General features: G+C 41.4%; 1 protein-coding gene across 1 annotated transcript; it reads left to right on the top strand.

The window, feature by feature from the left end:
- The first annotated feature begins 6,731 nt into the window (after window positions 1-6,731).
- On the top strand, window positions 6,732-7,478 carry LOC137255488 (ovarian abundant message protein-like). The gene has a single exon (XM_067792923.1). The coding sequence runs from the start codon at window positions 6,732-6,734 to the stop codon at window positions 7,476-7,478; it is 747 nt and encodes a 248-aa protein (XP_067649024.1).
- The last annotated feature ends 8,659 nt before the right edge of the window (window positions 7,479-16,137 follow it).

The following is a 16,137-nucleotide window of genomic DNA, read 5'->3' as shown; positions in this document are numbered from 1 at the left end:
TGCAGAAAGTTTTGTTTCAGTGCTAAGAGAAACAGTATACAAATGTTGAATCTATCTTCCATTTTGAGAAGGCCTGGGAAAACCCAGGTTAGAACTGGTCTTCCGCTATCAATGCGTGTTGCAAGAGGCAACAAACTGGATCGGGAGATCGGGCTCAGTGGCTTGGATGACACGTTATTATATCCCAGTTGCGTTGATTGATGGTCATGTTGTTGATCACTGGATTGTATGGCCCACTGTCACTTCTGAATTGCTTTGCACCCCAAGCCTTGATGTAACTACAATTACGTCCAAATAGTATGTAAATGCCCGTCAGTTCTTTAAACTCTCCACACTTCATCACCTTATCGTTGTGCAAAGGGAATACCAATTTTTATATAATTGCCCAGTTATGAAAGAAATGTTTACCGGTCTCATTCAGAATATATTTTTTGATATTATTACCTGATAAATTACGAATGAGCAATGAATTAGCTGCTGTGGATGTTACTGTCGACTAAATTTTATGGTGTAAATTATAGCTAAATTGCGACAGTCTGTTCTTATTCCACACTGGACCATGCAATCCTGTGATTGATACTATGAATGAACGTCCATGACATCGTTTTACGATGGCCTGCCACCAACCACGTTGACGTGCCTGTCCACCGAGCCTTTCTGTGTAACCAGCAATGGTGGGGACTAAGTCAAACAGGAATTTCATCGGCTCCCAGCCACTGGAAATCATTAAAGGTATTAACCCACTGGTATTTCTACTCTGCTTGAAAATTATAGGTGTATCATCACGAAGAGTTTGATACATTGGACTTTTATATCAAATATGCATTTCATCTTCCGTTCTGTTACATAAAGCGCATTTAGAATAAAAGCTTTAATAATCACAAAAGAAATTTCTAATACATTGTATACATTTGTAACAGCTTCCGAAGATAGGCAGTGCTTAACATTATTAAGATCAAGGATGTGCAGTTCTGTAGTAGGCTGTGGCTTAAATAGAACTACAACAAGTTGTGCATGTCAGTTGTGCTTAGCACAATCAAATAATCTTTTTTTCAAACATCTTTGAAATTAAATCAATATTATCAACTCCCTGCTGTATCCAAACATGACCAAAATCAAGTGAATAATAGGTGCATAACATTTGACGCCAGTTTGCATATATTCCATGACACGTTGTTTCAGATAAGATTGTTACGGTTATCTACAATCAGACCTCGTTTATCCGAACACCTTTTTTTAAATTGAATCTTTCGAATATACGAATCATTCGGATGTCTGAATCAGGACCTAGGCGGTCGGCTACATTCGTATATGTTGGCATGGTAATACTGTAATAATTCTGTTTGTTTTTTATTGTTTCCATCAATACAAGGTTCGAGGGTATCTATACATGTAATAATATGGGAGTATACAATGTTGAAACATTGCATACATGTGTAGGTATAATGCACATAGTAGTTTAGCGGTGAACATTGGTCATTCTAAATCAAACAGTGGGAACAGAGGAGACCATTTTTTGAGAATTTATCGAAAGCATTGTTTCTTTTGAAAATAAATATTCCACCACGAAGACGTCTTTTAAAATCTTTATAAAGTTTTCTAAGTGACGTATTATTTTTTTCAAGGTGCAAGCATAGATGTATATTTAGCAGAAAGTATCGTGTGATAAAGCAGTGGGTTAACATTTAGAGTACCAAACCAAACGTGAAATTTTGTCAGTTGTAGTTCCTGTATGTTTTGATTAATCCAAATTCGAAGTTCATTCCAAAATATTTTTGTTTCCTCGCATTTCCAATATATATATGTTTTTGTTCTCACCCGCTTTCTTTACAGAAAATACATTTACAATTGTCAACCATTTTCATCTTGAAAAGTTCTCTTTTAGTATAAATAATTCCATGCAAAAATTTATATTGAGAACATGTTTCACATTTTTCCTACATAGACTAGAGATCAAGGGCCATTTAAATTCAACATTTTTGAATATATTTTCACAATTATGACAACTATGTGGTAAAATAGATAGCAATTTATCATAAAACGTTCTTGAAACTTCAGCTGAAATCATGAATCCCTTTGTGGAGGGTTTATATTGAGGTCATTTGTATTCATATATTTGTAGCCTTTTAAGGTCTTTTTCTATGATTCTGGTAAAACATATAGACTATATTCAATATCTAGATACGTACCCCTTATCCCACATGTATTTCTCTAACTTTCATGAGAGACCAGACCTTGTTCATCATACAAGTCGCTAATAGTTAAAATTCCTTTGTTGGCCCATCGTCTGATAAAGTGGTTTGGGTTTTTAAAGTCATGATTGAGCCAAACTGGTTGGGATATGACTTCATTTATGTTATTATCTTCAATGATGTCTTTAATACAATAGCTATTCCACGCTTTCAACACATCTCTCCAGCACGGATTTAATATTGCTGTCCATGGAAGAGAACCTGAGTTTTTCAGACTTTTGAAATCATCCTTTGTCGTAGAGGTGGGGAGTTTTGCCATATTCCGTTTAATCGACGGGAAACCTATGCACCGCCGAAACTTTCAGAAACACTGCACTTAGAACTTGTCGGGGTTTCAGCAACCTATGCTTGCCACAAAAGGCGACTCTGCTTGTCGTAAGAGGCGACTAACTGGATCGAGTGGTCAGGCTCGCTGACTTGGTTGACACATGTCATCGGTTCCCAATTGCGCAGATCGATGCTCATGTTGCTGATCACTGGATTGTCTGGTCCAGACTCGATTATTTACAGACCACCGCCATATAGCTTGAATATTGCTGAGTGCGGCGTAAAACCAAACTCACTCACTTGTCGGGGTGTCCTCCTTTAGGCTTCTGAACTACCGAACTTGTTCCTAAGCTACTGAACCTTTTCTGGAGTTACTGACCTTGTTTTGGGGCGGTGGGGTAGCCTAGTGGTTAAAGCGTTTTCTCGTCACGCAAATGACCCGGGTTCGATTCCTCACATGTGCACAAAGTGTGAAGCTCATTTCGGTTGTTCCCCCCGTGATATTGTTAAAACTGACATAAAACTAACCTACCTCAATCAATGGTCTTGGCTTACTGACGTTTTTCCTGGTACAGGTCATAACCCTTTCCTTGTTCCCCAGTATAACATTACAGTGTACCCCAATATAAACATACCCTTTCACTTCATACAGAGCACACCACTAGATCCAGCTGTATTTTCTACATTGTGCTCCAAAGTTTCTCTGATGTGTGCAATGTGTGGAGCCCAGTTCTGATATCTCCTGTCGTGATATTGCTGGAATATTGCTAAAACATATTTACTCAATCACTCACTCACTTTCTGATGATGGACCCGCGAAGGTCCCGGGGTAGAATAGGCCTTCAGCAACCCATGCTTGCCATAAAAGGCGACTATGCTTGTCGTAAGAGGCGACTAACGGGATCGGGTGGTCAGACTAGCTGACTTTGTTGACACATGTCATCGGTTCCCAATTGCGCAGATCGATGCTCATGTTGTTGATCACTGGATTGTCTGGTCCAGACTCGATTATTTACAGACCGTCGCCATATAGCTGGAATATTGCTAAGTGCGATGTTAAACTAAACTCACTCACCCACTCACTCACTTTCTGATGTGAATTCTAATCAATTCCCTAAAATATGTATGAATGTGCGCATACCACTGCCATACAAAAACTCCCGTAAACGACAATTTAAAAGTGTGCAATCAAGTTTTCTATGACCTCTCTTGTGACGTCATTGATGTCAGAGAAAGGAGAAAACCTACTCAAATATTCCTTGATGCTATGATTAATAAGATTACTCTTGTTTAACAATGATTCATTTTTAAGTTTATGTATTACATTGCCAGGTTTTACCTAAAACTCGTTAATGGCACTGAAAAAGCACATCTAATAGCAGTGCCATGATGAATTAGTCAGACAAGTAACCCAACATATGGCATACAATTTCTTATCGCTTCCTCGTGGGACTGCTGGTGTGAGATACAGCTTCTTTCCCTAATGGCTTCAACCTTTACAGTGGAGAATATATAATATGGAAGCGGACAAGATCCACCATAGGAATGTTTTCATCATCTACGAAAAAAGTATACTGAGTCAAAATAAAAACTTCAATTGTTTTTATTTGCAAATAAGAAAATGCGGAAATGTCATGGTTTAGGGCGCTTTCTGTTGGATTACCCTTTCCCGACTTCAGATTAAACATTGGAACCTTAATGACTGCAGGTTACCGCGATCAGGCTGCTAGGCCCCGATATTAATCCATTCATAGTCCAGGTATGCATTTTCATCATGGCAATGCCACACCCCATACAGCCATCTTGACCAGGAATTATCTGCAGAACACAGGAATCAACGTTCTTGGTTGACCGTATAGGTCACCTGATCTCGGTCCAATCGAGCACTTCTAGGACTTTCGTGGTAGACATCTGCGCACTTAAGAACCAAACCCAGTATTTGCAGGATCGTCGTGCTGCATGGCAGAAACAATGGCGCCGACTCCACAATAATATGTTTACACGCATCAGACAGTCAAAGAAGAGGCGTTGCTTGACAGTTGTGAACACATACGGTGGTGGCCATACACGCCACTGAACGTTTAAAACATCAATTAATTAATTTCTTGTGACTTTTCACTTTGTGAACGCTTTATCTGTAACCACATTGAACCGAATTTTTGCATTGTGATTATACGCAGTTCATCCTGTCGCCTACGAATAATAACCTTTAGAGTTTGGCAGACGTTTGACAGTTGACCAACTTCAGATGATGAGCATGATGAAAGACTTTTTAACAAGTCACATAGTCGGCATTTTGTGGCAAGCATGGGCTGCTCCTTATGAAGGATCAGTGTATGAGATGTGGCGCATCATTTCCTTGCTCTTTCTGCCTAATTTCATAACGTCTTTCAGAAGTTGGAGCACTAAGAAAGGATGAATAAACTTCTTTATTACAGTGAGAGCGGCGATTCTGTGTTGGTTTTAACACTTGGTTCGCAACGGCGTTACAGCCTTCGATGGAACGTCGCTCTCCATGTGATAACGACGTTGTTCATCCATACATTTTCACCCTTCCCTGTCGTAAAGTCTTCCTGAAAAAAAAACATCAGCCACTTCTTAGTTGTGCCAGAGCAATGTATACGAAACATGTAGATACTGAATTAGAACTGAAACATTTCTTGTAGCCAAGCTCGAGGTAAGTGTCCGTTCCTGTGTTCGTAACCTAAACACTGTGATTTTTAGTTTTGTATGTCAAATGCATTGGTTATCATTATCATTATGTAACAGGGCCTAGATTTTCGAAGCTCTCTTAGTGCTAAGATAGTCGCAAGTGCCATTCATTAGCATTAACTTACGACTATTTTAGCGCTAAGAGAGCTTCGAAAATCTAGGCCCAGATTATTGGTTGACTGTATTAAGTCTAACTGTATGCTTTCCGGATTGCCTGTTGCCCGTTGCTCTGAACATTTATCTATCTGTCTGTCCTTCCTTCCTTCCGTCCTTCATCAATCTATCTATCAATCTATCTATCTATCTGTCTGTCTGTCTGTCTGTCTATCTATCAGTATACACACACATCAAACATCAACTTGTACGAATGTGTTTCGACACCATCAGAGCAGTCTTTGGTTTTTTTTCAAACTGGACCCACTCTTCATAGATAACCGCAACCTATACTGCCCAATGTTTACGATGAATCGACTTTCAAAAGGAATTATGTACATCTGTTTAAATAACGAACGACAATGTTTAACTATCAATGCTAGGCTGCTATGCGCCAGACATTATAACCAAACACACCGTGATTATGTATAGTCTGGCAGAAAATGCTTAAGGACGGGACTGATGATAACCCTCACATTGCTGGAATGCCAGTCCCTGATGATAACCCCCACATTGCTGGAATGCCAGTCCCTGATGATAACCCCCACATTGCTGGAATGTCAGTCCCTGATGATAACCCTCACATTGCTGGAATGCCAGTCCCTGATGATAACCCTCACATTGCTGAAATGCCAGTCCCTGATGATAACCCCCACATTGCTGGAATGCCAGACCCTGACGATAACCCTCACATTGCTGGAATGCCAGTCCCTGATGATAACCGTCACATTGCTAGAATGCCAGTCCCTGATGATAACCCCCACATTGCTGGAATGCCAGTCCCTGATGATAACCACACATTGCTGGAATGTCAGTCCCTGATGATAACCCTCACATTGCTGGAATGCCAGTCCCTGATGATAACCCTCACATTGCTGGAATGCCAGTCCCTGATGATAACCCTCTCATTGCTGGAATGTCAGTCCCTGATGATAACCCTCACATTGCTGGAATATCAGTCCCTGATGATAACCGTCACACTGCTGGAATGCCAGTCCCTGATGATAACCCCCACATTGCTGGAATGTCAGTCCCTGATGATAACCCTCACATTGCTGGAATGCCAGTCCCTGATGATAACCCCCACATTGCTGGAATGTCAGTCCCTGATGATAACCCTCACATTGCTGGAATGCCAGTCCCTGATGATAACCCTCACATTGCTGAAATGCCAGTCCCTGATGATAACCCTCACATTGCTGGAATGTCAGTCCCTGATGATAACCCTCACATTGCTGGAATGCCAGTCCCTGATGATAACCCTCACATTGCTGGAATGCCAGTCCCTGATGATAACCCCACATTGCTGGAATGTCAGTCCCTGATGATAACCCTCACATTGCTGGAATGCCAGTCCCTGATGATAATCCTCACATTGCTGGAATGCCATTCCATGATGATAACCCTCTCATTGCTGGAATGCCAGTCCCTGATGATAACCCTCACATTGCTGGAATGTCAGTCCCTGATGATAACCGTCACACTGCTGGAATGCCAGTCCCTGATGATAACCCTCACATTGCTGGAATGCCAGACCCTGATGATAACCGTCACATTGCTGGAATGTCAGTCCCTGATGATAACCGTCACATTGCTGGAATGTCAGTCCCTGATGATAACCCTCACATTGCTGGAATGCCAGTCCCTGATAATAACCCCCACATTGCTGGAATGCCAGACCCTGACGATAACCCTCACATTGCTGGAATGCCAGTCCCTGATGATAACCGTCACATTGCTAGAATGCCAGTCCCTGATGATAACCCCCACATTGCTGGAATGCCAGTCCCTGATGATAACCCCCACATTGCTGGAATGCCAGTCCCTGATGATAACCCCCACATTGCTGGAATGCCAGTCCCTGATGATAACCCTCACATTGCTGGAATGCCAGTCCCTGATGATAACCCCCACATTGCTGGAATGCCAGTCCCTGATGATAACCCTCACATTGCTGGAATGCCAGTCCCTGATGATAACCCCCACATTGCTGGAATGCCAGTCCCTGATGATAACCCCCACATTGCTGGAATGCCAGTCCCTGATGATAACCCCCACATTGCTGGAATGCGTGTCAGGAAGTCGTGTAGATGAATAAAGGATGCCAAAGACACACGATACATCATGTTCCATGTCTTGAAATCCCAATATCAATAATATGTTAACCTATGTTTTCCCGAAGACCGGGTAGCATCAGATGTACAGCTGAGGCCTCTTGGAATGTGTCTTTCTTCCTTGCTCATAGCATCGGGCATTGTGGCACAAAATAGAAACCGAGGTTTGCCTAGAGAACAGAAGTATTTCGTATCATCAAGCTCAATGTAAGTCGTGGAATTTTTTATGGCGCTTTTTAATTTTTTCATGTGTTATAGTGATTCGTCCCAGCATAGCTACGTACCTGCCTTCATTGTTCCACCTTAAGTTGCAGCTCTTGTAATGCGGACGTGGTAGTTTGTCCACCAATCTAGTATATTCATTGTAGTTAGTTAAAACTCATGTGACAGCGACCACCCAAAACTAAAGCATACCCAGTCAGAATCAGCACCCCGAACCAAGGCCACACTAGTCATCACATCAGCCGGCTTCTCTGGAAAACTACAAGCATGTACGTTTCATTTTGTTCGGACAAAACTTTGAAGACCATCCTTAAGGTAAATGGACGGGGTACCAGCAACCAGACTATGCAAAACTCCCCAGGCTGCATATACCAACTAAACTGCAATAGTGGCAGTAGCTACATCGGAGAAACGTCACGCCCATTTGATATACGTCTCAAAGAACACAAAACATCAGTTGAAAAGGCCGACAACAAATCTGCCTTTTCAGAGCACATAAAAAAACCCCACCTATTCCACTGACTGGCAACAGACGAGCATTCTGGCTACCAACGTTCACGATTGACGCAAACAAAAACTTATAGAAGCCATCAGCATCAAGACATTAAGCTCAGAGATTAATAGAGATCGAGGTGTATATCTCCCCAGTGCCAGGAACATCACAAAGCCACCCCTGATGTCATTTAATCAGCTGTATATCACTCTGTTGTGTTTACATCTGTTAAATGACTTCACTTTATCCCTGTTATCATTGTTTTATAACTGCATTTGATCTGTCCTTTGTGATTTATTTCTATATACATGTACTTGTCTTCTTCCTGTAAATACTGGTATATATAATATGTCTTGTACTCCTGACTCTATCACCTGAAGAAGAGGCAAGAAGTCAAGAAACGTCGTGTTAGACAATAAAAAGAAGTTGTCATCCATATACTCGTCTTATTATACTCACCAACTTCTAAATGCCTCTCACGACTCCCAATACAGTGATGACGCAGAAAAATGAAAACCAATGCCAATTAAAAACGCTGCTCCAATCAAGGTTGAGACAACGAAGGCAACCATCTTGCTCCGACCCAGTACAGACCTCTAAACTGTAAGAAGCCCTAATTAAGAGATCCTAGTTCCTAATTAGGAGATACTATGTACTAATTAGGAAATATTAAGTCCTATTTAGGAGATAAAAAAATCCAGGTTGTGGAACTAGGACGCTATGCACTGGTTTTGAAAACTGTCGAACACAGTTCCCAGTGACAGTATAATGGGAAATCAAATGCAAGTCAATTTCCTTTTTACTTGTAAAGACACGCTTTGTTTATTTGGTTGTTGTAAACACCATAATCAGCAATAATCCAGCTAAATGGCGGTGATCTGTAAATAATTGTGTCTAAACATGACAATACAATCCAGTGTGATGAGTTCAGCCGGGACATGATGACATGTAGAAGCCAAATATCACTACCAATGAGTGAGGTTATTGCTTTTAGCAATGTTCAAAAGATATCCACGCGGGAGAAAACCGAAATGGGTTCAATACATTGTACCCAAGTGAAATTTGAACCCGGGTCTTGGGCTTGACGAGATGACGCTATAACCTCTAGACTAAACAATCGCTCAACTTCGCTACCAGAACATACTAGTCACATATATATGTTTATGACAAGGTGGCTTTTGCATGAATCTTAGCGAAGGAATTTCGTCAGGCAAAAACGTTGACAGTATAACACTTTTCTTTGAATAGTCTTGGACAAAATTCTGCTTTCAGTCTGAAGTCACTGATGTTTGCAATCCTCGTGGCTGCTGTCAGTCTTTGTTGCCCGTCTCTGGCACTGAAGGCGAATAATGACGACTGTTTACACCCTCCCATGCAGGAAGTTATTCCTGAAAAAGCTCATGGTTACATCCGGTCTCTTTTTGCATCGTCTATGTACGACTGCGCAGCTGAATGCAAACTGTCTCCGCAGTGCTTGTCGTTCACCTTTGATCACGAGAAACAGACATGTCAACGGTTGAGCGAGAAAAGGGCAAAGACAAATGTCAGCTTCACTGTCGGCAGTGGCGTCTTCTTTAGCAACATCCATGACTGGAAAATGGTTTGTATGAAGGTTTTGATCTACTTTCACTCACGCTTCAACAGATACCGTCGTTTGTTTCATTAGATCACATGAAGCGTCATAACACTCTTGCTCAGAAATGACTCAATCAGTGTTAAAAAATCCAAGGCTTCAGGAAATCTTTCTGAACGTTTTATGGTAGGCATGTGGAAGGCATCAGTAACTAAAATCATGTGCAATGCAATTCCCTATTTTGCTTTCAATTATTTCAAGCAAACAACTGACTTTGCATATGATTATGACAGGCGAAACCGGTAGGACAGGATACACTAAGATTTTAACAACCACCTGGTCCCACTAATATCTGACAGTGATCCAGAAACACATTGGGGGGTCATCGTATCGCATGGTGACAATCACCGGATTGCCTGGTCCAGACCCGATCGTTTACAAACAGCATCATGTAGTTGTCATACTGGTGAAACAAATGCATATGATGTAGCGAAATTTGTATAATGTACTCTCCGTTTAGTAAAGAATTCCTTTTAGCGAAACATGTATGGATTTTGTCACTTCTTTTCCCTAAAAATTCAACGATAAACTTTGGAGTTAAAACCCGAAAAATAGAGCATTGGTCTGAATATTTACACTGTCATGGAGCAATATCATATGCAGAATTGTTTAGCGAGAGACGTTCATATGAAGAGCGCTGCTGCCGTGAGCAAATGGCTCGTGTCCGAAGCAGGTGTTTACATCCTCAATAAGAGGCAGGTGTTTCCCGCTTTGGGCTCAGATGAAAATCGGAATCTTTCATATCTGAAGAAGGAAAACTGCCAGAGGAAACCAAGACATGTTTGTTTGTGTGTTTGTTGCTTAACACCATCCGAAGCAACATTCCACCTATATGCAGCGGTCTTTAGATATTCCAGTGACCAACAGCATGAGCATGGAACTATTTTAGTTTTAAGCTGTATATGTGCAGTGGTATCATTATGATGTAGAATATTTGTATATTTAGTCACTGACAGGTGCTTGTGATGACGCTTCATGTGGCGCTAAGTCGCGGTGCACGCTGGGAAGGAATGGCCTAAGGCATTGTAAGGTGTATGGTGGTGAGTACACACACAGAGTATTGATAAGTATTGATAATCGAACGAGTCAAGTTTGAAATCTTTTCGACAATTATTACGTTATTTACATGTGATTGAATTAAACGGATTACCTATTTCAAAAAAGGGAGTGACGTATTTTTTGCGGCTCAATGTAAACTGACGAGTAAAAGAAAGTACATAGGTTGTGTTTGTTCCCAAAGGACTAAAATAACAAAACATTTTGATTACTTGTAAACCTTATTATGAAGCACACTGCATTGCATTATAACAGTAATCAGAGATGTAGTTATAACCACTGCAGATGGTTCCTACGGTGCTGGCATGTCAACAGCAAGAAGTTGTCTTGTCACTGTTAATCGGCTCCTGAGATGATGAGCTGATGTGGCTGATGATCCGGTTGTGTATGTGAATAACCCGTAAATAGCGATCCTCTAGGGTGTTCTGACTCCGGGACATCCACGTCTGGGTCGATCACATGTCTGGACTGTGTTACGGTTAAGAACTTGCCGTGACAAACGATGTAACAAACTCCCTGTGAACCAGCAAAACAGAACAAAGACAAGTCTAAAACATTCAATTTTTGTATTATTAATAAGCAGAGAGCAAGTTATACAAAGTCACAAGTCAATTTCACATGCATGATGTCAAATACAATACAAGTTAGTCAAAATCTAAGGCAATGGGTCACAAAATATATAGCAAACTCACCAAAGTCTTAGTGCAAGAGAGAAACAGTTATGCAGAATGTAACACAGCGAGCGGTCTAGCAGCAGTTAATGATCAGGCGTTGGCTGCGATTGATGATGTATATACTCCAGTGAATATGAGTGTGTGTCCCCCACCAACACGGCAACGAACATTTATATATACTGTCAGTCATTTCCCGAAATTCGAGCACATACGACCGTCGCCACTAACATGGAGAGCTCTAGGATAGTCTCCCGGAAATATACACATAGAAAGCTAAGGGCATATAATTTCCGGAAAACCTGCTGCCAGAATTCTAAAAGTGTTGACCATCTATTATACGAAATGTAACCCATCATAATAATTATTCAAAACACTAAATGTTGTGACCCAATAATAATTACTACTTAATTATTAACAAAATATACAGAAAATACACACTCGTAACAACTCATATTGAAACGGTTAAACAGCCGAATTATCATTTGCCTTGTGGAACCCAATGTCCTTGCAATATAGCTGTTTGAATCACCCATTTCTGACGTTCCTGTGGCCCGTTCTCGTTGCGCGAATGGTCAGTCTTGGCATTTCCTTGTGAGATCTTTGTCACGTGTATGTTCAGTCTTGGCGAAAAACAGGTGTTATTCCTTCTGACTGAAATGGGTCAATAATTACAATTTTGAGAAATTCGTGCAAAACACGTACAAATGTTTTGGTTGCATTTTGGCGAATGAAACATGCTGCTTGAATTCTATGCAGTTAGTGTTCTCCAATAATTTTATTATTTTGGGATTGCAAAAACAATGAAACAATTACAATATATTTTTAGACCTCTGGCTCTGAAGCTCATGTAAATATTTACTCACTCGCTATGTACAACGATGACTACATGGCGGTCAGTTTCCATGAAATTGTATTTTCAAGAATAACGCTCATTTAAGTCTTCAAACACGCTCTGAAGTTTCCACTTAAATGCTTTTTAAACACCATACATATCCTCACAGTTTACCTTAATACATTAAACGTGCTCTCTGATGAAAGTGAAAGCTTCTCAAAGGTATGTGTATTATTTTCTCATAGGAAATGGTGTGAAAGAGTGTGATCAAATAATAATAATGATAGCAATAGTAATAATAATAAACTTCACACAGTTTCTAAAGAGGAATCATCCAATGATAAGAACTAAGTGCCAAGGAGGGACCGGGTTTTGGGCAGAGCTGGCAAGGCTGGATGCTTTTCCTGGATAGAGCTCTGCCTGGGGTGAAAATCATCGCGAAATCCCGTGTCTGAGCGACAAAGGTCAGTTAGAGAAATTTAAAATTACCGTATTGAACAACCAAAGAAAAGAGAAGAGATGGGGTCTCGGCTTTTTGTGCGGAAAGTGATTTTGGAAGAGGCTAAAACACACCACTGCCACCTCTCGGTGTGCTGAATTGTCTACAGAGAGCATACGACTCGGTCCCTCATGAATGGATTCTGAAGTGACTACTATATTTAGTCTTTAATGAGATGCCGGTCAGCTTGAGATGTACTCGACAAGGGCAGGTGCACATTTCGGAATCTATTCCAATCAGACGGGGAACATTTCAGGGTGATTCCTTGAGTCCTTTGCATTTTCGTCCTTAAATCTTATGAGCCATCTACTCAATAAAGAGGATGGTTACCAACCCGGACCTTCTGAACTCAGTTCCCTAACATCTGTTGCTCATCTCCTTTGCATAGGTTCTCCTTGTCTCCTTGTCGAGTCCTTTTCTCAGGATACTGGCATCACATCTGGACTCGACAAATGTGGTACTCTTCATTTGAAACGTGGCAAGGTAACTAATGATTGATTGATCATGTTAAAAGTCCGTGGAGTTATTGAACATCTTGTGGAAGATCAGGCCTACACCTAACCCAAATTCAAGACAAGCTCCAGAATGCCCAGATTCAAGATAAACTTCGGGCCGGGTATAAATCTCGTTTATATAAATCAGTGTACAAATCAAGAGCTCCGAGCAAAATGCTCGAAACAAGGTCAAAGCTACCAATACTTTTGCTGTCGCAGTCCTTTCCAATTCCTTTGGAGTAGTTGATTGGACAAAACAGGTCATCGAGAATCTTGACCACCTGACCAGAAGGAGCATGTCTGATAACAGAGCTCACAAACCCCCTTCCTCTCTTAATCGTTTGAATATGCCAATCATTTCTGCAGGTCGGGGTTGATTACTGTAGAATCTCTTCATGGTGGGATTTTATTGTGTAAATGTGCACATTTTTGTTGAATGGATGATGCATGTCAGGAGTCACGGTGAAAGCCAGGAAGTCTAAAGCTATTTTAGCGTGCCAATGTTGATGGACACAATCTGAAATTTGGGATTGATTTTGTTATAGGTGATGTGCTGCTGAACGGTACAACGATGGGAGTAAACCAGGTGAAGTCATTCACCAAGTCTGTCATGTGGAGAGGCTTTCTGGGAGGGCATTGCGTCGTGTGTGCATGCCATGTGTTGAACAGAAGAACATTCCAGGTGACTCCTTCACCTTGATGAAGTCGTCTGATCTCAAGTGTGACACTGATGGCTTCCTTTTTTCTGCTCGGGACCAGTCACTTCCCACGTGCACGTCCGGTCGACTAAGTGTGGTTCTTGGAAACATAATTCCATAATGGTCGATTGTGAAATGGGTTTGCGGAGACTATCCAGCACCTTGTCACCGGATGCCCTTCGTTGTCACAAACAGCATGTCTTAAAATACATAGTGGCATCGTTCGCTGTTTTTACGGCTGTCTCCGACATGTCTCTGTCTTTGACTCAGTGATCCAGCCATGGTACGACCCCGAACATGCCCAGGGCTTCATGGAAAATGGTGCTTTCAAACTCATATGGAATGGGCCCATGTGCAGCCTCAGAGGGGCTCCAGCTGGCAAGTCTGATCTTGACCTTATTGATGAGGCCAATGTATTAATAAAGTAGACTGTCTTCAGTCTCCCTATTGTTCTCGGTGTCCTTGGTTTGGTACTTCCTGATTCCTGGCGAGTTTTGGGTGATAATAAATTTGTCGGAGAAACACATTCAAACGGGTGCTTTTCGATTCGCTCGAACTGTGCAAGAATTGTGACATATTCGATGAAAATGAACAGCACGTTTTGATACAAGACACTATTATGGATGACAACTTCTTTAATTCTTTTAACACAGAACGTGGTGTTAAAAGAATTAAAGAAGTTGTCATCCATAATAGTGTCTTGCATTACCTCACCAACTTCTAAATGCTTTTGAAGAATTTCAGCAAGTTTTGAAGTTCGAAAAACACTTCTTGTCATGGAAACATCATTTATCAATTTCAGCAACGTTTTCAGCAAAAGGATCAAGTAATAGACAGTGCCTGTTGTGTATTCAATCCAGTAAAGACCTCTCGTATTGTCCAATGGATTTGAACCAGCAGCTTATCAGCAACCTATGCAGAATTTACAAAACCTGGCAATAGGGGAAGTGTATCTATCACAATTTGACGACCTCTACATTTCTTCAGTATTCCTGCATGACGACCAGCTCAGAGGCCATTTCCAGTGCCAGAATATCGACATCTGTAGTTAAGCAGCCAACACTTGCTATAAGGACCTAGCTCAGGGGAGACGAGTTGTCGTTATGGGTATTATATCAGGCCATGAGTTCTGAAGAGTGGTCGCTTGGAGAGGGAGCATAATGATCTGGGATGGGATCACAGTTGCAGCAAAGATCCAAGTGACTGCGTTTGTGAATGAGATGGTGAATGCCTCGAGTCACCAGGGCATTTGCAAATCGCATTTTGTCAACAGAACGGCCCAGGAGTGACGTTTAAGTGCGATATTTAAAGTCAGATCGCTCGTTACTCGAGTTGGAATCAGAACCATGCTTATGTGTCAGGCTGATAAGGTCCACCCATGCTTGTCACACGTTTGGAAGAAAATCAAGTGGAAGAGTCCACTAAGAAGGCAGGTCTTCCTCGGGATTTTCATCGACGTTCACTGGCTTCACTGAGCCGACAGTGCCATATTTATATCAACGCACAAGACAGGCCTGCTGTACTGCCGTGATGTTACTGTCAAAGAATATGCTTGACTCGACCACACTTTTGATTATCTTGGGCGATGGGTAATTTAGTTGCTACGGCAATCACTCGAAATATCCGGATTTGATTTCCTACATGGATGCAAATTTCAAACACCTTTCTAGTGTCCCCTGCTGTAATATTGCTACAATCGGCATAAAACATATTCACACACTCACTCACCGACTCTTTTTAGCTTTCGTGTTACGGTCATACATTAACATGTTAATAAATGTACACTTTTTTAATTCAAGATATTGGCATGAAGTGTTCTCGTGATGACGACTGCCGCATCATTATGACCTCATGCGTCAGTGGACATTGTCTGTGTCACCCTGGGTACAGCCACAATATTACTAGTAACTCCTGTGACAGAGGTGAGCTCCTTTGTGGAAGAGGTTTACGAATAGGACTGATCTCTAAATACAAGCAGTTTTCTCACTCTATCTAGGGGGGGGGGGGGGAGGGGGAGGGAAGGAGACGATCATGTAAC

Source organism: Haliotis asinina, chromosome 11, assembly GCF_037392515.1.
Source record: "Haliotis asinina isolate JCU_RB_2024 chromosome 11, JCU_Hal_asi_v2, whole genome shotgun sequence".
Lineage (NCBI taxonomy): Eukaryota > Metazoa > Mollusca > Gastropoda > Lepetellida > Haliotidae > Haliotis > Haliotis asinina.
The sequence above is the reverse complement of the archived record's forward strand: the minus strand, read 5'-3'. Positions and strand labels throughout refer to the sequence as shown.

Bases quoted from the DNA above. Each gene is read 5' to 3' on its own strand.
- LOC137255488 (XM_067792923.1), top strand. From the start codon at position 6,732: ATGCCAGTCCCTGATGATAATCCTCACATTGCTGGAATGCCATTCCAT.